General features: G+C 47.7%; 1 protein-coding gene across 3 annotated transcripts in view; it reads left to right on the plus strand.

Annotated features, from left to right (window-relative positions):
* CNOT3 (CCR4-NOT transcription complex subunit 3) overlaps positions 1–23,832 on the plus strand; it is a 992,943-nt gene that overhangs the window by 593,881 nt on the left and 375,230 nt on the right. For all 3 annotated transcript variants that reach the window (XM_086930326.1, XM_086930324.1, XM_086930325.1), the window contains one exon: positions 17,862–18,189. In XM_086930326.1, coding sequence (XP_086786452.1) covers positions 17,862–18,189 — 328 coding nt within the window. The remainder of the gene's footprint in view (positions 1–17,861; positions 18,190–23,832) is intronic.

The following is a 23,832-nucleotide window of genomic DNA, read 5'->3' on the forward strand; positions in this document are numbered from 1 at the left end:
ATGGAGATTGGGTTGGAGGTATGGCCCAATGATCATCCTCCGCAATAAGGGCGCCTTCATTCATCCCCAGTAGGGGCTCGTAATGACAAATCAAGTCACCCCCAACCAGGAGGTGAGTGTCACTTGTGAGAGTGTGCAAGAAAAGTGACAACTCATCAATGCTGCTTGACTCACTGGCTCTGCTTACAGGTCGTGAGTAAACGTTCACGATAGCAATCTTTAAAGAATTTGGCTACTTCAGGACTACGCACTGAACATCGTCCGAGTGAGTGATCAAAGTATCTGCCATACAGCCCAGGTGCAAACCGACCCAGGTGGTAAGGCCTCTTGACAGTCGCCCCCCACCCCAACGGGCAGGTACGTGGAATGCGGCATATCCCACTCTGTGTTGTTTATCCCGCGCCTAGGTCTCTTGGAAGAGACAGATGTCATTCTTATCCACAAAGGATCCCCACTCTGGGCATGCCAATTTATTGGGTAAGCCTGCCACATTCCAAGATATTATTCTCACAGATCTCGGTTAAATAGCATTGGTGCTTGTGACACCACTCCCCATTAAGACATCTTCACTCGGGCAAGCCCGAAGGGGCTCCAAAATACGACCTGTTATGGTTCTCCCCAGTGGGTCTTCACTATTGGCTGTAATAGTATCATGAGTAGACAAATGGGAACCCGGGGAATCACTACACAGTTGGCTACTAGATGGCTCAAGTGCGCATTGTTCCTACTTTGGGAGGTCCCATTAGTTTCAGCCTGGGTGTACTGCAGTCGATCGACCATTTCCAAACCACTGTACCTATTTTGAGTGCATATATGGCTGGATGCATGTGGTTGCACGTACACCCCCCCCCTATCCACCCTTCCCACACCTCAATGCTCTACTAGAGTCCAATCACATTCCATATCTAATGGATGGGGTGGGGGATAAAAATATGACAACGGGGGGGGTTGAATGCTAGACCCATGGCTATGGTGCCTCCAATTACAAATGTGCTCCACTGTCTGAGGGTTCTTAAAATTTACCAACACACAATCATCATTTATGGTTTTTGGTCTGTGCCCCACCCAAGACAACCTACGCACCATCAAGATTTTGCTAGTGGTGTGACGATGGAGAGGTCTATTCCTGTTGAGCCAGTCAGAGACTTTATTTTTTAGGGACATAAACGATTCCCTACTGGGATTACTTATTTCGGGGACCCCAGTCAAAACTAACAGATAAGGGCTTGATTCTGGGGGCAGATCAATTCTGAGAGACCCAGAAGAGCCAGCTTCGAGTAGGTCCCGACGGCCTTGTTTAGGTTACCCAACATTGATCCCTGCTAAAGTATTGTCCAGTAAGGCCACAGGTACAGATGGTTTTACAAAGGGTACATTAAAAGTAGGTGGTTCTAGTGGAGGAATAGGTTTATGTATTACAATCCCCCCCTATGCGGTGTTCAATTGTGCATTACCCGGAGACAACACATTTGACTTTATATTATCTGCAGTTTCTAATATTACTTTCTCGATCTTGGTGAGGCGCTGCTCAATCTGCGTAAGTCTAGCTTCAAGTGGTTTAAAAGATGACCTCAGTATGGCGCCCAGTTTTGCAAAGGGAGGATCCTCCGTTACCACTATAGCGCAGTTGGAATTTGCCACTCCTGAAGTAGCTACAACCAGTAGTGGTGGGCCATTTTTTCCATAGGATTCGAAACCCCTGGACTCTGGCGTTTGAGTCATATGTCATTATTGCTGGTACATTTAGCAAGTTTGGACTTCCTGACTCCATCGTCAGCAGCTGCCCCTGGCTTCCTCTTGGATATCGCCCCCTTGCGTCTCCCCCGCAACTGCCGGGTATTTGGTCTTTCAGGGGAACTAGCCGTGGTTGACACTATAGTAGTCTCTATTGCTGCTGATAGTTGGAACTGATCAGCTGAGGAGGTGTGGCCCTGATCCTGGGGAATTGATGGGCTGTGGACGATCACAGGAACGTCGCTAATGTTTGCTCGTAGTATGGGTTCTGGTGTGCGAGCATTTGCAAAGTGACCCAAGGAAGATCTTTTTGCTAGGGCCAAATCTTGAGAAACCCGGCGCTCCATTAAAATTATCCCCTGGTCAATAACTGAATTGGCTCTAATAATGAAGTTGTCCAGCGTCCCTGTTAACTGACCACTAGAGGTCGCTGCCTTGCTCCTACTTTCACGTGCTGACATATTAATACAAATAGTCAACCAGGCAAGTACTTACAGTTGGGCACGGTGGTAGAATTATAAAATGCGCCAGATGAAAGAGGGGTGGCCTGGTCCGGTCTCCTCCGGGCTACAACAGGCTCAGCCGGGCCCGCACTTGGCCCGGGCTTCGCCCGGCGCGCCCCCGCGCGCGTCCCGCAGAGCAGGAGTTCAAGGTGCTGCGAGCGGCTCCAGCGCAATCTATCACTAACGTCTCTTTCAGATGCACAAGTTACTACTTGTGTAACGATACAACTGTAAGAGACATTAGTTTGAAGGGGAGCAGGACTATGATCCTCCCCCGGACTATCATAGGGAATATCAAGAGGAGGTAGTCTGTATGCCGTCCTGCTTGATTTTGGACTTACAATATATGCTGTTCGACTACAAGAAAAGGTTTCCAACTCCATCTTCAATACCAGAACAGGGATCAGTTCCGACAAGGCCACCCTCAGAGCCGTCCACCCCATAGCTGCAGCCAGCACCGCTGCAAATCGTAGAAGGTCCTCCACATATTCCACCCTTTATACAATACCAAGATACCTTGGATGATTATCAGGGGGAAATGGATCTTCCAGACCCGCATAGGGAGTGGGATGATTATATTATCCCCACTCTTTCTTATCCTTCACCAGTTCCAGTGGATTCTTTGCCGGGTGACATAGGTGGCTTCCTCAATCTGCTGGAAAGAGTAGCCAAGAAGTTTGATCTTCCCATGCCCTCTTCACAGACAGAATGTTTCTTATGACATTAAGGAGCCCTTTAAGAAGACGGTGCAAGCCATTCTCATTGTCAATCCTATATGGGAGGAGGGTCTTAAAGTCATGAAGACCCCGGCCACAGTGGTCCCGGTGCTTCCACGACTAGAGAAACCATATAACGCCCCAGAGGATAGCCTGGCTTGCCTGTTGAGTCATCGCAAACCATAAGTGCAACAGAAGTAAAAAAATCTGGCAGCCTGTCTCACTACACCTCCGAACAAACAAGGCAGATGCCTGGACAATGCAGGCAAGAGATTTTCCTGTCGGGTATATTGGTCAAAGTGGCTAACGCTTTAGCTATTCTGGGCCGCTACAACTGACAAATGTGATATTTATCTCCTTATCATGACCAACAAAGATCCTCCACGAAGGAGAGAGGGCCTTTTCAGAGGTCATTGATTGTGCAATGGACATTGCTACTACAGCTTTTCGATCCCTGGCTGGAGCAGTGGTCTTACGTCACCAGGGTTGGCTTCGAGCAACCTCTTTCAGAACTGAGGTCCAAAACAAAATACTGGTTCTTTCGATGGAGAAGCTCTCTTTGCAAAGCATGTGGCTGATGCTTTCAAGACATATTAAGCATTGACATAGCCAATAGGTCTTGCCTTTGGGACCTTAGAAGTATTTAATTATGCAGCACAATATCCTTGGTGTAACATCAACTGTTGAATGGCTAAACACTTAATATGTCCCAAAGGTGAGAGCTATTGGCTATGCCAATGCTTGTTAAACTTGGTAACACTGTCTTGGCATTGGTTGACCTGCATTAGTACCAGTTTAACACTCAAATATAGCAATAAGCAACAAAGAGGTGACCAGTCCAGCTTAACAAAGGACCTTCCACCGGGTAGCAACACTCCTCGCTGCATTCTAAGTCACTTTTGAACCGTTTGCAGATTTTAACAAAATATACTTTGTTGCAAGCTCAGAATATGCAGCAGATGGTTCATGTGGCAAAGCTATTTGCATGCAAAAGTCACCACAGACGCACAATCACAACTCCAGTAGCCCAAACATATGTTATAGTGCAGCACATCTGCAAGTATAACAAAATACAATTCTTTAAAAAGCTATTACGCAGTCAACGCTGACTTTGTCATAGTTATTTTCATTACTTTCAGCCATTTGCAACACGGCTAAAAAACATTGGCAAAGCCAATAGATCTTGCATAAGCAAGACATATTGGCTTTGTCAATGCTTGTTAAACTAGCTGCTACGACATGAGGGTTTTCGCACGCTCCATATCCTCATCTGAGCAGCTTGGCTTTTAAAATTGAAATAAAAGCTACTATAACAAACTTTTAACATACCCTATTCCAGGCAGGCAACAAAGGGATCAACTATCTGCCTATCATCTTTGCACAGGGCGCAATCAACCTGCACAATGCCTCAAACCCATTAGCGTAATTCAAGCTAAGAGTTTGGACATATTTTCGCTGCTGCTCTCCCCAAGGGGGGCGGTATTTTATTTCTGGGCAGGAGTATGAAGAACCTCGCATTCACACGAACTGTGCTCTTTAACAGTAGAAGACTTCCACATCACAAAATTATTCTTCTTAAAAGGCATTACATTAACATTACATGACTACTTTGTCAGTTTTGTTTTTTCCTCAATTACCTTTGAAAAGGCAAGCCTGTACAGACCAATTCGAAAAATGTTAAAACTATGTAATAAAACAGTGTTGCAGCTTCCTGTATTTTTGCTTGCGATACCTGGTAACAGGACGAGTTAGGAGGGAGGCAGATCTAGAGCAGCGCTTAGGGCATGTCATTGGGCATCAAGGGAGAGTCTGTGCTAATCTTGGAGAGACGAGGCGAGACTTAGAGAGAGCACGCCCCTGGCCTCAATGCAGTTTGCCGGTGCTGAAGGTGCAACGAGTACTAACAATCCAGCAGGCAAATAACCATATGAAATACATACTACTACCAAGACTTTCTGTTCCTGCCACCGCCTTCCTGACCATTGAGTCCAGTGGAAGCAAGCAATGTGCTTCTAAATGGAAAAGACGTGGGTTACAGTAATTGGAAAGGAATGCGCGCCTGGTTAAAGACATGAGCGGCAGCATGGAGTAGAGCTGGAGGCCCGGTCGAAAGAAAAGGGGCGTAGCCACTGGCGCAGCAAGGTGACGGTGAGCATGACGAGTGTGAAAGGCTGCTAATTGGAAACAGATGGCACCCTGCGCGCTCTCGGAGCAGGCAAATGCACACAGCTCTTTTCAAGCACACTCGTGCTTGTACTGGCATCCGCCTTGCAGGAGCGAGCAGCGGTGGCACGAGAGCCATGTTTTCAATTAACACGCGCGACGCTGCTCGCTCCCGCAAGTTGGATGCCAGCACAAGCATGCGTGTACTTGAAAAGGAGCTGACCAATTTCTAAAGGTCATCTCCTAGAAGAGCGCATATGTACTGCCTAGGCGAGACCTAAAAATACTGTATCTAAAAAACATATTGGAGTGTTTGTGTCAGATTCCAACCTTTTCTCCTCATCATGTGGAATAATGTGTGTAAAAAGCGGGGCTTTAAATTGGATAAACAAGTGTGTGTGTGTGGTAGGGTGTCTCTAAAAGGGGTATGGCCAGTTTATTTAAGGGCGTTACATGGAATAACCTATCTCCACAGTGTGCCGTTCTTTGGGTTCCTTTCTGAGCTTTCCGTTATTGCATACAGATGCATTACTCAACAGCTGACAGACCTACAACCAGCCAGGATGATTGGCGTTGTCACGGATTGTTATCTATTTAAGATAAATTGGAAACAAAAATTATTTTGTGGTAACTAAAATGAAGCATTTAAATTCTGAAATTGTGAGACTGAATTAAACCCCACTGAGGCCTGTGGAAGGGTTAGTGGCCTTCGGAGTGGCTCAATCCCTTCTGTTAGGTTCACTCTCTGTTAGACGGGCACACCCTTTTTATTCTCCTCTCCTCCCCTGTCTACATATCTTTCAACTCCTCTTTCGCCTAAGCAACCTTCTTTTCACTCTCTCCTATATGTACTTATTTGCAACTCCTTCCCTTTACCATCTCCAAACACACAACACACCCACCCGCTCAGCTGCAAGCATTGTATTTTCTTTTACTTTTGCCTTGTCAATATTTTGGCAACTGTAGACCTCCTTCTCACACATTTGTACAAAATCACAATTACAACTGGAATATGTGGCAATTGCTCTGTGAGCTCTTCTGAGAGGCCAAAGATTGGGTGACCATGATATGAATCCCTTTTTAACCCGCTGTCAGGCTCTGTGAGAAACTTGCACTGCCTTCAGCCTCCACTCCAGACCTCTCAACTGTGGCATCTATAACCACCTGGAAGAGACTCCGTTCAAGGAGGCACTATACAAGGGTAATGTTCTACACGAAAGAAAATTAAAAAAAAACACATTATGGAAATACTCTTCGGGAAGTGAAGATTACGTAAAATGTGAAACACTAACTAAATCGCAGAAATGTATACCCTAACGATTTTTTACATCCAGTGATCATAAATGTATCAAAGTTTCTACCAGTAAAGTTAAGAGCAATGAAATAAAGCCCGCTTTTAATTACTACCTGGTCTGAGGCTTGAGGGAACCCGGCCTACTGAAAGCCCTGGTTTAAAAAAGGTTTTGTGATCAGGTTTTTTTGCGTAGTTTCCACGTTACCACACTATTTCATCTGTGCAATTTCCTCTCCAATATATCTGCAGAAAACGGGGCGTGCACAAGCCTTGGACTGAGCACAATCTGCACACACACAAATGCTACCCCTCAATATTGTGTTCATTTTTATATGTCCTATATACAGTGCAAAATACTGTAGTGCATAGCAATTTGCCCTCAAATCCACGAACGCATTGAAAATGCCTGGATTCTTTTGGTGGCATCTCTTCTGCACTTTAATGTTTTTTCAGTGGGCATGGGGGAGGAGGCAAGGAGGGGAGAAGAACTAGCAGAATGATATCCATATTTAGATTACAAGTTCCCTAAACAAAACTTTAATGGGAGACTTGCGCACTTGAGAACGAAATACTTTGTCAGTCAGTCGGTTAGGGGGCATCTTACAGATGCCCCCTGAAATTCGACCAACTCCCAGTGACCTGCCTGAGTGGCTGCCGAGGCTGCCACCCCAGACATGTTTCTGGACCTCTGGGTCGAGAGCTTGCCGCTTTCTGGGGCCTGAAACAGTGCACATCCTGGTACGAGGTGCCAAGCCTCCTCCTCCAGGATGGGCAGGGTTCACAAAGGAGAGGCTTCAAAGGCATACCGCCTTTGTGAGCCTCTCCAGACCACTTGCTGTACTCCGCAACTGATCCCCACTGGTTCTACCCCCTCTTTGAGCCGGAGAGCCAGCGGGAAAAACAAAGTGAGGAAGAGAGGTGTGCCCACCTCTGACAATTCCGCCCCTAGAGTGGGAGAAGGAGTGGGAGGTGAAGCACAACCTCGAGTCCCCGCCATCTTGAGGATGGGGGGACCCAGCCAACCAGGGACAGGCTCTTGCCCCCCTCCCACTGGAGAGTGGCAGACTAGGGGGTGTACCCCCCAGGGAAGAGACCCACTGGTCCCTGCCCTTACCTACCTGTTAACGCCCCTAAAATTAGTATTTAGGGAAACCCTGAACCTTCCTTTCTCAGATCCCGATTCCGAAACTACAAAGAAGAACAAAAAGAAAGAAGATCTGCCGTGCAGCTGCTAACAAGAGGACAACACCAACTGACTTGGCCCCAGCCCTACCAGCCTGTTGACCCTTGAACCTGCTGCTGCTAAACTCCGGTATTTCCTGTGGTCAGCAACCTCGAAAACCCCAGAGGACCTGACTGCCTTGCTCATCTAAAGACTGGGACTCCCACGAGAAGTGGTTCTGCTCAAAGATCTAAAACCACTGGTGCCAGCCAGAAACTGCAAATCCAGCACACTCTGCATTCGCCAAGCCGGGCCCGTGCCTGAGTGGACAAAGACCATGAGGACGTCCCACCGGCGACTGTGACCAAGAATCCAGCACCCAAGGACCTCCCTCAACGCTCTTGATGATGCCTGCAGCCTCAACTCCAGGGACCCCCCCACCCACCGCGACCAGCAGAGGGTAAGATTTCCAGATGCCAAAAGACACCCCTGCACCTGACGCCCTGCGGCTCCCTGTGCCCAATTCCTGGGTCCCTACCACCTAACTTACATCTTCCCAACTTACCTCTCGAAGTGGTGGTAGCACCTAAAGAATCTCCGGCCCGAGCCTGCAGCCTTTGTTCGTCTTGTAACTTTCCCATTGAAATCCATTGGGCACCCGACGGCCCAAAAGCACCCTGCACCCAGCCGCCCCAGTGTCGCTGGGAGTGCAACTTTTGTTCTGTTTGTCTTCCGCACTTGCCCTGAGCAAGTGAAAAGGAGCCCTGCTCCCACAGCTGTGTGGCCTGCCTGCTCCCAGCCACCAACCAAAGTACCCTACCCGCCATAGGCTAACTTTGGGTCTATTCTCTCTGCACCCAGCTGCCCCTGTATCACTAAGGGTGTAACTACTATACCTACTTGAATTCTGGGAGACCCCTGAGTCTAACCCCAGAACCTTAACGCTGCCAGTCTAGTACTTACCTGAAAACCGATAACCTACATTTTCTCCATAGGGTAACATGGACTGGTTTTCATTTGGAAATTCTTTTAAGTGTTGAGTTTTGAAACTTTGAAATATTCACTAAAAATCATCCGATCAACGGAGATGAAATTACTCACCTGTTACCAGGATAGATCCCCATAAAAAGTAATTACAACAGTGATTTTCCGATAACCTGATTTTCCTCCATAGGATAACATTGCCTGGTTTTTACCAGAAATTCTTCTGTGTCGATTTTTGCAACTTACAAATATTCCTTAAAAATCACCTGTTTGACATAAACGATTTCTTTCAACTGTTTACAGGAGGGGCACCAGGTCTGAATCCAGGATCCAGCCCTGAGTAAGAAAAACCTACGCAAAGTAACTGATACTGCATTTACTTAAAATTCCCATTGAGCTCAATGTTATTATTGTGTTAATTTTTTGTTGCACATTGCAACAACTGTATTTATTGCATTGAAAAGTCTATTGCTAATTGAAAGTATTCAACTGCAACATCTCATTCTGAGAAAATATTTTTTTAACTACTCGTGGTTCTAAAATAAAACAATATATTTTTAAATACAAAGCAATCGGCCGAGAGTTCAGTTCTTGAGTGTGACGCCATTTGCTGACTGAGTGTGTACATGCTTTGCACTGTCCTCTGATACTGACTTACTGCTCGACCAAGCTACCACTTTAGAGTGTAAAGTTTTATCTAACTTTACCCTCTGGGGACTGTGGACTCTGTACACACTGTACCTTACTTTGGAACAGTATATACAGAGCCACTTTCTTAGACTCTGATACCCCACTGCAGGCTACAAATGCGTCCTCTTCAGGAGCAACTGGTCTTACAATGGCATCAGGTGGAAGGATCTTTCAAAGATATAATCACGGTATCTTCGCCAATGAGGCAATCTGCTTCATGGTGGATTCACAAGGAGAATATTTCACAGGGTCTCTCCTTTCTGGTCACCCCAGCTCCTTGGATAATTACTACAGATGTATCTCTGGAGGTTTGGGGTGCATTCTTGCAGGACCTCCAAATCAGTAGTCTTTGGCAACAGCGTCGACGTCTTCTACACATCAATCTGCTGTAGCTAAGAGCGATTCGCCTAGCCCTACAGGCTTTTCTCCCAAGACATTCAGCAGTTCTGATCAGAACAGACAATACCACAGCTGTGCATTACGTCAACAAACAGTGTCTGTGGAATCTCAAAGTATCTGGCAATGGGTGATCCTACATGGGGGTTTTCCTGAAGGCCGAGGATCTTCCATGGAATCTCAACGAGACAGCAGATACACTAAGAAGACTAAAGTCAGTTTGCCACGAGTAGGAGCTGGATCAGAGTACACTAGATGACATCTTCCGGCGATGGGGCACACCGTCCATAGATCTGTTTGCAACACCGGAGATCAAGAAACTTTGCAAGCTGGCATCACTATTATGTTGCAAGGATCCTCCTCATAGACAGAACTGTGCACAGAGACCTAGGACGTCAGTGAATTGTCGTGTACCAGAAACTCACCTCCGTACCTAGAAAAACCCCCACCAGCTAGCATCAGTGTCACATTAGCTCTTCTTCCTTTAGCAAAGTAACCAATGATTATACAACCTAAAACATGCAACTTAAGACCATCTCAGGAATGGTGGGAAAGGAGAACACTTTTGTTATACTCTCATATCAGTCCACAACAGGAGTAAATAAGAGACACAGTAAGGTTAAAATATTTATTTTAAGGACCTGATCTCAGGTGCAATATCTTAGCCAACATAAGCGGACATATAGTTAAAAATAATATGGTCAGCATGGTTACAATTCCATAAAATAAAAAAGAAGAAACCATATTACAATGATGGTGAAAACAGGTCCTATAGCGCCTAGTTTTAACACCCTCCCTATATAGGAACTATGTATTCTAAACTAAAGGTTTCTTAGGCTTGGTTTGGGGGACCTCATTACCTTTCCGCTCAGTAAGAGTAACTTGCATCTGGATCCGCATCGGCTCTCTGCATCCCTAGAAACTGAAATTCTAAGTGTCTGAAATCATGGCTAGTGTGTGATAATAAGGACGCCGGAATCTTACTTTGCTCACAGCTGCCAAAATACTTTTACTAGACATTACTGCTTGGATTCTTCGATGCGCAGTGATACAGCGGTGGGCCAAGCAGTCCTGAGGAATCTGTTTCAGTAGCGGAGAGCTTTCCCTCTCATCCCTCCTTCCTTTTTTCTTCCCTAAGATTCTCGCATATTCTTTTGATAAATGTATGGTTTCTCAATAAATATTTTATCTTTATGTAAGCTTTGATGATGCCTTTTTTTGTTTTTCTTACTACTACTTTGAATTTTCCATTGGATTAACCGTAATGTAGTCCTGATATATCTGAAAGAAACAGATAAGTGTTAGATTCCTTACCTTAGAATACCCCAGGCGTCAGACTGGATCCGGAAAGTTTTGCGTAGCAGTACCCCTTCGCGTCTGTAGGCGTCGTCTGCGGCTCTGCGGCTGTCGTCGGCGTCGTGATCGGCGGGATGACGTCATCGGAGTACTTAGACGCCGCCCTCGTGCGCTGACGTCTGTTCTTTTTTCCGCGCCAGCAAGCGCAGATCAGGGAAGAGCAGTACTCCTAATCAATTTTTGACTAACTTTTTGATCTCTTTTGGATCCCTCTCGAGTCGATACATCGACTCGCGTTGCCGGTAGGGATCTCGGGTTCAAAACCTGCGACGATTGTCACCGCTTAATGTCGGTGAAAGACCCCCACCGTCGGTGCCTTTACTGTCTCGGGGCTGACCACGATGACAAGTCGTGACCCGACTGCCGGGTCTTGACGTCGAAGGCTAGGCGGAAGTGGTCCCGTAAGTGCCTCGAGCTCTGGCGGTTGTCCCCGCGCCGCTCGAGGTCCCTGTCCAAGAGGAGGTCGGGGGACAGGTTGCGGGGCCACGGTCATCACCGCTCGACGACTCAACACCACTCGTCGGGCTCCAAGTCCACAGGTAAGTCGAGGCACTCTAAAAAGAAGTCGAAGAAGCGACATCGCTCTTCTGACTCACCCTGTCACTAGCACGACACAGGCGGGGGTTCGGGCGACACCGCCCACGTGGCTATGCCGGAGCCGCAAGCGCCGCGTCCAGCTCAAAACCCGCCGGTCCCTGGGCTGCACGTGACGCCGGAGGAGATCAGCGCCTTCCTCACTGCCAAGAGGTCGCGCTTCCCTTCGTTGGAACCCGCAGAGTCACCTTTAGGCCCCGTGGGTCCGTCTGGGAGCCAAAGCAGGCCGACGACTCTGGTCCCGGCGCCGTCGACGACTCCTCAGGATCCAGGCCTGGATCCGTGACGTCGCCGGTCGACCGTAGGACCCCTCCGCTGGCGCAGTCACCAAGGGTGTCTCCCCCGATGCCGTTCCCGGACGACGTCGTCTCAGGTCCCACCCCCGATCCGGATCCTGGCTGGGCACGAAGATACTGGTATCCCGAGCTACTCAGCATGTCAGTCGATCCCCCGATTAGTCTGCCTCTTCAGGAGGACTTTGCCGCAGCAGCAGGGGATGGTCCTCCACCCGAACCTGTCCAGCCTCCACCTCCATGCATGGAGATTGAGCGGTGGCAGTTGAGGCCATTTGACTTGCCTACTGAAGTCTGTGATGTGATTCTGGCAGCCAGGCGTCCCTCTACAAAATCGGTATATGCCTGCAGGTGGAACAAATTTGTCGCATGGCGCACAGCAACTCTCTGCCCCCCTTTTCTGAGGTTCTCCTCCTTTCTCTTGCCCAGCAGGGCTCTGCTCTGGGCACTATTAAGGGCTACCTCTCTGCCATTTCAACCTTCTTGAGGCTTCCTGATCAGCCTTCTCTGTTTAAGTCCCCTGTTGTAAATAGATTTTTGAAAGGCATCAAGCACATGTTTCCTCCTGTTCCTTTTGTGATGCCTCAGTGGGACTTGAACCTTATTCTAACCTATCTGATGTGGTCTCCTTTCGAGCCACTTCACAATTGCCCTCTTCGTCTTCTGACTCTTAAGACTGCATTCCTGGTTGCCATCACCTCTGCCAGGAGAGTGAGTGAGCTCCAGGCTCTATCTTCTAAGCCTCCTTTCCTTTCTGTCTATTCGGACAAAGTTGTCTTAAAAACTCGTCCTTCTTTCCTGCCCAAGGTGGTTACAGCCTGTCACATTGGGCAGTCCAACACCTTGCCCACCTTCTTTCCGCCTCCGCATCCTTCGAAGGAGGAAGAGAGGCTCCACCGTCTGGACCAAAAACGTGCGCTCTCCTTCTACCTAGATTGCACATGCCAGTTCCTGGTGGACGACAAGCTCGTTGTTGGTTACGTGGGCGCAAAGAAGGAATGGGCGGTACACAAACGAACCATCTCTCGGTGGGTTGTGTTGTGCATCAAGGTCGGTTACTCCTTGGCTATAAAGGAGCCTCCTGTTGGACTGAGGGCCCATTTCACTCGGGCCACGGCGACTACAACTGCCCTCGGTCAGGCAGTCCCCTTGCAGGACATCTGTCAGACAGCTACGTGGGCCTCGCTGCACAAGTTTGCCAGACACTACTGCCTAGACAGCCAAGTCCGGAGAGATGTTTTTTTCGGCCGTTCCGTTCTCCAGGACTTTCTGGTGTGATCTTGGTTCGCAGACCCACCACCGGGGTTGGTATTGCTGGGGTATCTATTCTAAGGTAAGGAATCTAACACTTACCTGTTTCTTTCAGATGCACAAGTTACTTATCTTCGGTAACGATATATATCTAAGAAACAGTAGTTAGTGTTAGATTCCCTACCGCCCCACCCATCCTCCCCGTTCTGCGAACCGATATCTAGGGTTGAGGTATTTCCTTTTGAAGGCCCTAATTTCATGGCACCAGTGTCGGTCTCTGCATTCCTGGCGTGGAAAGCTATGTACAAGAACTGACTTCAGTTTGCGAGGGCGGCGTCTAAGTACTCCGACGTCATCCCGGCGATCACCGACTATATACGCGGAGCCGCAGACGACGCCTACCGGGGGCAGGGGTGATGCTGACGAAAAACTTTCCGGATCCAGTCTGACACCTGGGGATATTCTAAGGTAAGGAATCTAACACTAACTATTGTATCTGAAAGAGACACGTTAGTGATAGATTCCTTACCTTAGAATATCCCCAGGCGTCAGACTGGATCCGGAAATTTTTGCGTAGCAATACCCCTGCGCGTCGGTCGGCGTCGTCCGCGGCTCCGCGTCCGTCGTCGGCGTCGTTAGCGCCGGAATGACGTCGTCGGAGTACTTAGACGCCGCCCATGCGCGCTGACGTCAGTTCTTCTTTTTTCCACGCCAGCTAGCGCAGATCCGAAGAAGCTCTACCCCTAGTCATTTTTTGACTAAACTTTTTGATCATTTCTTTCTTTGAGTCTTCAACTCTATCGGTGCCGGTTCAAACCCTCTTCGAAGTGCGACCGACTGATGTCGGTTACGGACCCCCATCGCCGGTGCCTGAAGAGTTAAGGCCTCGACCACGACGCCTGCACCTGCTCCGTCTGCCGGGCCCTGACGTCTAAAGCTAGGCGGGAGCAATTCGAGCTCCTTCAGTCGGCCCGCGCCGTTCCAGGTCCCGGTCCCACGGGAGGTCGAGGGACTGGTCGCGGGGTCGGAGTCGTCGCAGCTCCGGGAGTGGCCATCGGTCGTCGGGATCCAAGTCCTCGGGTAAGAGGCATGAGAGGTCGGAGAGACGTCATCGCTCCTCCGACCCACCCCGACGCTCGCACGATGTTGCCGGGGGTTCGGGCGACACCGCCCACGCGGCTCCAAGGGAGTCGCAAGTGTCGCCGCCTGCCCCACACCTTCGGGTCCCTGGGCACAGCGCGGCGCCGGAGGAGATCGAGCGGTACCTCATGGCCATGAGGTCCCTCCCTCCTCAGTCGGGTTCCGTGGCGCCTCCGGGCCCAACGGTCCCGGCTGGAGGCCCTAGCGGGTCGGGCTCTTTGGCCCCGACGCCGTCGGGTACTTCGGCCCCGACGCCGCCGGCTATTTCGGTCCCGGCACCGCTGGACCTCACCGGATCTGCTTTCGGACCCAGGTCGTCGCCGGTCGACCTCACGACCTCACCGGCGCCGGCCGCACAGGTGTTGCCTCCGGCGCCCACTGTGGACGCCGTCCCCAATGTTCCCTTCGGTCCGACTCTGGCGCCGGAACGGCGCTGCTTCCGACAGCCTTTGGAGATTTTTATTTCCATGAGGAGGCCCCGTCTGTTAATCCTGCTTTACAGGAAACGGGTGACGAGGGAGATTGGGAGGGGTCTGAGGACCCTCTGGCACTGGAGAGCCAGTCTCAACAGGACTGGACATATGAGCTTGGGGAGGCCAGTGGTATTGACACCTCGCCAGACACTGGATTTGTCTCCCCTCCGACCGTGGCTTCGTAGGAGGGGTCTACTTATAGTGTAGTGTTTACTAGGGCGGACAAGGCCTTAAACCTTGAGCTCCCCGTCGCGGCCGTGAGGAGTAACCTCCTCACTGAGGTCCTCAAACCGCAGACCAGCTCCAGCGAACCTCTGCTGCCGTTCAATGAGGCCTTATGTGACGTTCTTGTGGGCACTTGGTCCAAGCCCGCCACAGGTCTGCCTGTGGATAGGAACGTGGCCAGACGCTACCGCCCGGCCCGGGGCGACCCTTGCTTTTTGTCCACTCATCCCACCCCCGAGAGCCTGGTTATCCAGGCCTCCACTTCCCAGACCGCATACCCGTCGGCTCCGCCTGATCGGGAATCCAAGAGATATGAGCAGTTCGGGAAGGTGGTGTTCTCGTCCCTAAGCTTAGGGCTGCGATCTGTCAATACCGCCTGTCTCTTGGGCCGCTACACCCATACCCTGTGGGACGCGGTCGCGGACGTGCTGCCACAATGTCCGGAGGAGGTCCTGGCTAAACTCGCCCAAACCCTTGTGGAGGGCCGAGATGCAGCGCGATATTCCATCCGGTGTGGGCTGGATACCACGGACTCACTGGGCAGGGCGATGGCAACGACGGTGGCGGTTCGACGCCACGCCTGGTTGAGGTCCGCCACCTTTTCGGCCGATGTCCAGGCCACACTTCTGGACATGCCGTTTGATTGGACCAAGAGGACCATCTCCCGGTGGATCATCTTGTGTATCCAGGCATGTTACTCCATTGCCATAAAGGAGCCCCCTGCTGGATTGCGGGCTCATTCTACTCGGGCCACGGCAACTACAACTACAACTGCTTTCGGCCGAGGAGTGCCCTTGCAGGACATTTGCCAGGCAGCTACGTGGGCCTCTCTGCACACGTTTGCAAGACTCTACTGCCTGGACAGTCAAGTCTGGAGGGATGGCTTCTTTGGCCGTTCCATCCTCCAGGACTTTCTGGTGTGATTATTGGTTTGCAGACCCACCACCGGGGTTGGTATTGCTGGGGTATCTATTCTAAGGTAAGGAATCTATCAATAACGTGTCTCTTTCAGATGCACAAGTTACTACTTGTTTAACGATATATCTGTATGAAACATTAGTTAGTGATAGATTCCGTACCGGCCCACCCATCCTCCCCGTTCTGCGAACCGATATCTAGGGTTAAGGTCATCCCCTTTCAGGGCCCTAGTTTTATGGCACCAGTGTTGGTTCTATCATGGCTCTGCGTATCTGGCGCGGAAAAGCTGTGTATCAGAACTGACGTCAGCGCGCATGGGCGGCGTCTAAGTACTCCGACGTCATTTCGGCGCTAAAGACGCCGACGACTGACGCGGAGCCGCAGACGACGCCTACCGACGCGCAGGGGTATTGCTACGCAAAAATTTCCGGATCCAGTCTGACGCCTGGGGATATTCTAAGGTAAGGAATCTACCACTAACTAATGTCTCTTACAGATATATCGTTACACAAGTAGTAACTTGTGCTTCTTACAGATATATCGTTACCAAAGGTAAGAAACTTGTGCTTTAAGTACTCTGTAATTGAAAAAAAAAATCCCTTCTCTAATCTTTTTCTGTGCATTATTTACGGTTGTTCAACACGATAAGCACAAAAAATGTGCTAATAACTGCTAGCTCCTCTGATTCAAGCATGTGAATCTATAAAAGTTCAAATACTGGAGTAAGAAAACAAGTTACTTACCTGTAACTTTAGCTCTCTAGTATTAAAAAACCTAGAAACTTTCATAGATTCACATGTGGCCCACCCTCCTCCCTGGGAAAGCTCTACCGCTCTACCTTCTGCATCTTTATGGTTATCCTATGGCACTACAGCTACGAAAACCTGAAGGTCTGAGGTTCTCTCAGGAGGGTTCTAAAGGGTGAGGCTGATGTGATTGGTTGTTGATTTTATTTAGTCTCGTTTACAAAAAGAGGTGAATGTTACAAAACTGGAATAGGCCTAGGCCTGGTTTCTAGTTTGAAATAGATTTGCATTGCTATTTTTATATACTGGGACTCCTATTCAAGCATGTGAATCTATGAAAGTTTCCAATACTGGAGAACTAAAGTTACAAGTAAGTAACTTGTTTTCTTTAAGGGTGTTACTGAGGCTGGGGGAAGTAACCAATGGCTACTGTTCCCTATGGTGACTACACCCTTTAGGTGCCCCCTCCCTTTGGGAAGAAGGAGCATATCCTTATTTCTATTGGTCCTAATTCTTCAACCCAAGATGGATAATTCTGAAATGAGGGGTTCACCTCCGCTCCTGGCCAAGCCACAGGGGCATGCAAAGGCAGTGGCATGGTCCCAGTGAGGGGTTTCCCAAGGAACCCTCCCAGGCCCTAGGTACCAAGGATGACATTTACTAGGGACTTAGAGGGTAGAAGTACAATAGGGAATTTCTTTTTAGGGAAGAAGCACTGGCACAAGGGACCTGGATGGCAGGGACTCTGTGCACTGCAATGGAAACCACATCAAAACCAGGCAAATGAGTGGTGGCTAACCATGCCAAAAGAGGCACTCCTCACACAAAGGCTAGCAGTTAGCATTGTATTTACAGATAGTAAAGCCCAATGAGGAGTGTTAACCTCCGGTCTGTCTAAAATGGCAAAATACATTGTTATAGAGGTCAGTTTGCTGAAAAATCGATAATAGGCAATATTGTGTGCACTCATTCTTCATGTCAGTGGTACTGTGGAGGTTCTGTTAAGCTATGTCATTTAGGCAGTCTTTCAATTGTGTTTTTGATGCATCAACTCTGTTCTACAAGATGGAAGAATTCAGAAAATTTTCAACCAAGTCGAAGTAAAGATTTTCACAAGGAAGTTCCACTATTCTTTGTGTAGCAATACTGTTGGTTAGAAATATGTTTAAAAGTTTACATCCTTTTGTGCTTGTCAGTTGAAATGTATGCTTACTCTTTTGCAGTCGCCTGCAAAGAACGGTTCCAAAGGGCTACATAACCATCATCCACAGTCTCCAGCTGTGACGCCCAGCTACCAGACAGGAAGCAGCTCCAGCACGTCATCTTCACTTGGGAATGGGCCTGGTTCAAACAGTAATGGTGCAGTGTCTAATAGCAGTGGGAGCAGCAGTAGCAGCAGTAGCAGCAGTAAGAACCCTGTATCTGGGCATACGCCAGGCACTCCCACCCCGTACGCACAGGCTGTTGCGCCACCACCTTCCAACACAAACACTTCTCAACCACGACCACCCAGTGCCCAGCAGAATGCCAGCAAACAGAACGGGGCAACAAGTGAGTGTTTGCAGGCATTGCAAAAAAAAATTAGAGTTGCTTGATTATCGGGCCTTTGCTCTTTCTGTACACATTCTCCCTGCAAATACTTTCTCTGCCTAAAGACCTCTGAAACAGAGCCAGAAAAACTCATAAGGTTATTTACCACTGCATTATTTTGGGTGGTGGAAGTAGTAATATAAATATTTTGGATAATAGACCTGAATTATTTGTGCAGTGACCTGTATCCTGTGTGGATACTGTTGCTTACCCTGACATGTTAGGGCTATCATTAGTACAGTTGGATGAAAAGGTTTATGCTCTTGACTCCGCTAGTGCAGCAGAGTCTACCAGTCAGGACTCTGAGGTGAAAGAGCTTAGTAACATAAGTTTTTCACCATGGAATTTTTTGTTGTACACATGAGAGAATGCTGATCACAGTTTATTTTTTTATTTTTTAATATTCATTTTTTGCATCAACTGGGTTTACAGAAACCATGCCCCGCTTGCCAACATTAGCTATCTTTTATTTTACTTTTAACAGCTGTTAGTCAAAAAGTACATTTGGCTGAAAACACCACCTACAAAACAGTGTACTTGTGTAAAAAAAACAAAAGCAGGAAGTGGTTGTAATGTAAAACACTACAGCAAGCATCCTGAACAATGATAACCTTGTTAGACAGCACTATCCATTATGGTTAGCATGCTGCCAGGAAGTTTGTGTTTTTTTGTGTGTAAGAAGTCTGAACACATCCTGCTTTATCTAAACCTGTATTTGGATATTAACACCAATTTTCGTTTGGGGGTAATAAGTTTTGAAGTTTTTTTGAGTAAGCGAGCATTTTGTTAGAGGTATATGAGCTGTAGATCATATGCTGTGCATAGATCGCCATGTAGTGTTGGGTCCGGATGTTTGCACTTGGTTTTTCTTCGAAGGAGTCTTTCCAGCCAGGAGGTAGGTAACTCCTCCTTTCAGGGATAGTACACATGGGCATTGACTCCATTGTAACATTGTTTTTTTCCGCCATCGGGTTCGGATGTCTATCGTTGTGCTCCGGTTCCACACTGTTCCTTCGGTTTCCCTAGGAGCGCAAGATACCCTCAATGGTATTGTTGTCGATCGCGTCTCCCTTTCCATCGCGTATCTTAATTACTTAAAATAATCTTTAGAACAGAAGGTTTGTGGAAGGCAGTCGGGCCTACCCACGTCGGGTCGACCTGCAGTTGATGGAATGAACTCCCTTCAAATTCTGCCCTCAGTGTCATCTGAAATAACCGCGCACCGACTCACACGAAGTGTGTAATATGTGTTTGTCTCCCGAGAACAGGACTGCGACACGTTTCGGGCTTCCCGCTCCAAGAAAACACTTTGTGGCCGTCAGGCTCGACGTCGCAACATGCAGAGCCACCACACAAGCTCCGTTCCGCCAATCTTCGGTCAAAAGTCAGACGAAGAGGCCGGCTAGGCATGGGAACAGAGGAGGAGAAGGAGCCTGTCGCCATCTCAGAATTCAAATCTGACCATGAGGAGGACATCCCACATGGTCAATGTACCGCGAGTACAGATCCCCTTTGTCCCAAGAAACTATATCAATTACAAAAACAGCTCAGGTCCTACCTGCCCCCTTTTTTAGCACCGGTCGTCACTGAAACCACACTCCTGACTGCCCACCCTCTGGCTCGTACCAAAGCCTACCAAAAGCCTTCCTGTTCTGAAAAAACTCCCCCAAATTGAGTTCGGAGCCCATACCTTCGGGGTCGAAATAGAAGTCCGGCACCAACCCCCATCATCCGGCCCCGGAAAAATCGTCTGATCCAAAGACATCAATGATTTCAACTAGGGGACCAAAAATGTTGCTGTTGAAACATAGACGTGCAGAAAACAACAAAGCCCAGTTTTGATTCCCCATGAAAAACCGTATCTGAAACAAAAGATGTTGTATATCCATCCTCAGACTGGCCATATCACCACTAAAGTGACTTTAAAAGGAAGGGCTGATGCGGAAGAATATCACATCCCTTAAAGAAGAGGTCTGTTGGAACTAACCCATCCCCTTCCCCTCCTCCTCTTCCTCCACCAATTCTTCCTTTTATTTATTTTAAAAGATATATATATATATATAGCGCTGGCTAGACCCGGAGGTATCAGAGCGCTTTACATAAGGTTGAACAGAAATTATAAAATTACTTAAGTTACACGTTACATCAGTTACTAGAAAAACATTTCAAGAGTGTAGAAGACAAAATAAATGGAGTTAAGGGGGTGGGGCAAAAGGGGGTAGGAGTTAAAAAGAATGGAGAGACGAAGGAAGGTCTGTCCCAAGTCCGGCTGGGTAGGAGACGACCGAGGGGGAAGTCCACAGTCCATCTCCTCTTTAGCTATCAGGTAGCTCCACCGGGCATCAGCCAAACAGCTAGGTCTCAACGGTAAAACAAAGAGCAAAAGCAACAGCAGGGAAGAAACAAGACAGATGTCAGAAGTCCGGCTGGGTAGGTGACGGCCACCTTCACCTCAGCTTCATCCAATTTCACCTGAGCATTCACCACCACATACACCTGATAACCAGGATGATGGAGATGATGATCAGGATAGGGATGATGATCAGCCATTACAAGACCCATGGGACGATTGAACACTAGTTCGCCCATGGCCAATGATTCCTACCTGTACCCTACCAAACCCGCTCCACCAGGTGATAGTACAGGCTACATTGAGTTACTGGGTAGAGCCGCCTACTACCAGGGGGTGCAGCTACATAAGGAGTCATTAGAAGAGGATTTCCTCTTTGAAACCCTCATTACCACTCAAAAGTCAACACATCCACTATTCATACTTAAAGGGATGGTCAGGCATGTAGATGAAGTTTTTAATGATCCAGTCAGAGCTCGCATTCTTACCCCTAGAGTGGACAAGAAGTACAAGCCTCCACCATCCGACCCAGTATATATAAGGGAACAGTTGCCACTATAATCCATTTTTGTGTCCAATGCAAGAAAAAGACAGACCACAGGAGAGGCTCCACCGCCTGATAAGGAATGAAAACGTATTGACGCTTCTGGGAAAAGGGCAGCTTCTCAAGCAGTCCATTTCGGGCACGTCTCTAACACTTGGGCACTGTTAGCGTGATATGATCTTGGGCACCTGGATGAAATGGAACAACTGATCTAATATGTACCTCCGGAACACAAATCAAAAGCACAAGATCTGGTTCATGAAGGGCAACCCACTGTTAAGAATCAAATAAGATGCTCTCTAGATGCTGCAGACACTGCTGCTAGAGCTATAAACACTAGTGTCCTTTTAAGGAGGCTTGCCTGGCTCCGTATATCTGGATTTAAACCTGAGGTTCAAACCTCCATTTTAAATACCTCATTTGATAAAGAACATCTATTTGGCCCAGTAGTAGATTCTTCACTTGAGAAAATGAAGAGATACTGAGATAGCCAAATCTATGGAAGCCCTTCCGTCCACACATGGTCGTGCTTCCTTTCGACGCTCCTTTTACTGAGGAGGTCCCAAGAATATCTCATCAGAAACCACCTCCACCTACAAGGGCAATAACCAACCCTCTTCTTTTAGGGGTTATTTCTGGGAAGGTTACAGGGGTAACAGTAAGGGCTGGGGCCGGGGTTCAAACACATGCACCTCCCCCACCAACACAAAGCAGTGACTTTCCTCCTGTTCCCCCTGACCACTTAACACCTGTCGAGGGAAAACTGTCAGATTATCTACGAATCTGGTAATCAAACAGACAATTGGGTACCCTAAATTATCGGTTCTGGTTACTGCATGGAATTTACCAACACACCTCCAAATATTCCACCAAAGCCCCACAAACTATCACCAAACCATCCATACCTGCTCAAGCAAGAGGTCAGTCTCTACTTCTAAAAGGGCTATAGAGCCCGTGCCAGCCCAACATCACGGGGTTGGGTGTATACTCCTTTTATTTCTTAATTCCCAAAAGAGATGGTTCTCTCAGACCAATTTTAGATCTCAGAGAACCCAACCGGTACATTTAGTCATACCATTTTCACATGGTAATACTTGAACAGGTACTTCCTAGACTACAAAAAGGCGACTTTCTATGTATTCTAAATCGAAAAGACTCCTACTTTCATAGACCAGTTCTCCCTGCTCATCGCAAATTCCTCAGGTTTGTGGTAGCGGGTCAACACTATCAGTTCAGGGTACTCCCATTCGGTGTCGCCACCGGCCCCAGAGTCTTCACAAAGTGTATGGCGGTAGTAGCTGCTCACCTAAGGAGACAAAGCATCCACGTCTTCCTGCACTTAGACGACTGGGTCATCAAAGCCAACATGTACCAACAATGTCTGCAGCACACTTTCAGGACAATTCGGTTACTGCATCAACTAGGGTCACATCTCCAACCAACCAACCAATACAAAGGACTACTTAGGAGCCTCAATAGATACTCAGTCAGTCATTCAAAAGTACTTTATTCGGTTCATAGCAAAAACCATAAAAGTATGCTAAACATCAAAAGTCAAGACCACAATTAAAAACAAAAGAAAATTGTGCAAATTAGCAATCCATACAGTACATTATCATATGTTAAAATATACACCAACGATATAGGTAAGAGAATTTCTGCAAATATATGGAAAAAACATTAAAACAGACACTAGCAATATAGGTAAGGGAAAATATCTGCAAATATCATATAAAAAGACCATTTGAACATGGAGAACAATTTTAAAAAAGAAGACAAAGTGATCGATCACAATTCATAAGTTTACCGCTATGTACAATAGGTCCACTTAATTTTCCTCTTAAGTCTCATGGCTATTGTCAAGAAATTCACTATGTTAAAAATCTCCCAATTATTCGACAACAGCTGTAGGTACAAAAGAGCAGGTTTAACTTGTCTCAAGCCCTTGTCTTTGATAAGAGGAATAATGAACCTTTTACGGATGGGGCGAAGATGTTCGCAAAAGAAGTTAAAGTGCAAAGTGTCCATAATAGAGAATCCGTCACAAGAACAAATCTCCAAATCTATCTCCTTAGTCCAACCTGGAAGAAGATGGAATTTGTTCAATCTAAACTTTGTCAATAAGAATCGGTGATTAGTGTTATTAACAATTCTTAAATAGGGTTCTATTTCACTTGAGGTTACTAGCAACTGATGAGCCCTTACTGTTTTACCCAGCTCCTTCTCTTCTCTGGCCAGACATACCATCAGCTTGTATGTGTCTTTCACCCATTTCACATCCCCCTTCGGTAGTTTATTCGGCTGATCAAACAATTCTGGGCGACTATTTTAACTGCTAGTTTTTTAACATAGTGCAGCCAGGGGATGGAGTTACCATGCTCAAGGGCTAAACAATCCCTGAAAATCTCATGGTTCAACTCAAGTTCGGGGTTCAGCCAGATTAAGATCCATTTTAATAGCGGGGCTATGGCTATACGATCTTCTAGGTATTCTACCCCACACTCTTGATGAACAATGTAGCTGTAGGTTGACTGGGGGACAGATAAGATGGTTTTCAGAAACTTATCCTCTGCCATCTGCTACGTCTTTAAGTTTTCAAACCCCCACAAATCCGTTCCATTCATAGCTAATGAAGCACATTTAGCATCATATATCTTCAACACAGCTTGCAGCGGCTTCACCCCCAATTTACGGGCAAAACCCAAGACAG

Source organism: Lissotriton vulgaris, chromosome 7, assembly GCF_964263255.1.
Source record: "Lissotriton vulgaris chromosome 7, aLisVul1.2, whole genome shotgun sequence".
Lineage (NCBI taxonomy): Eukaryota > Metazoa > Chordata > Amphibia > Caudata > Salamandridae > Lissotriton > Lissotriton vulgaris.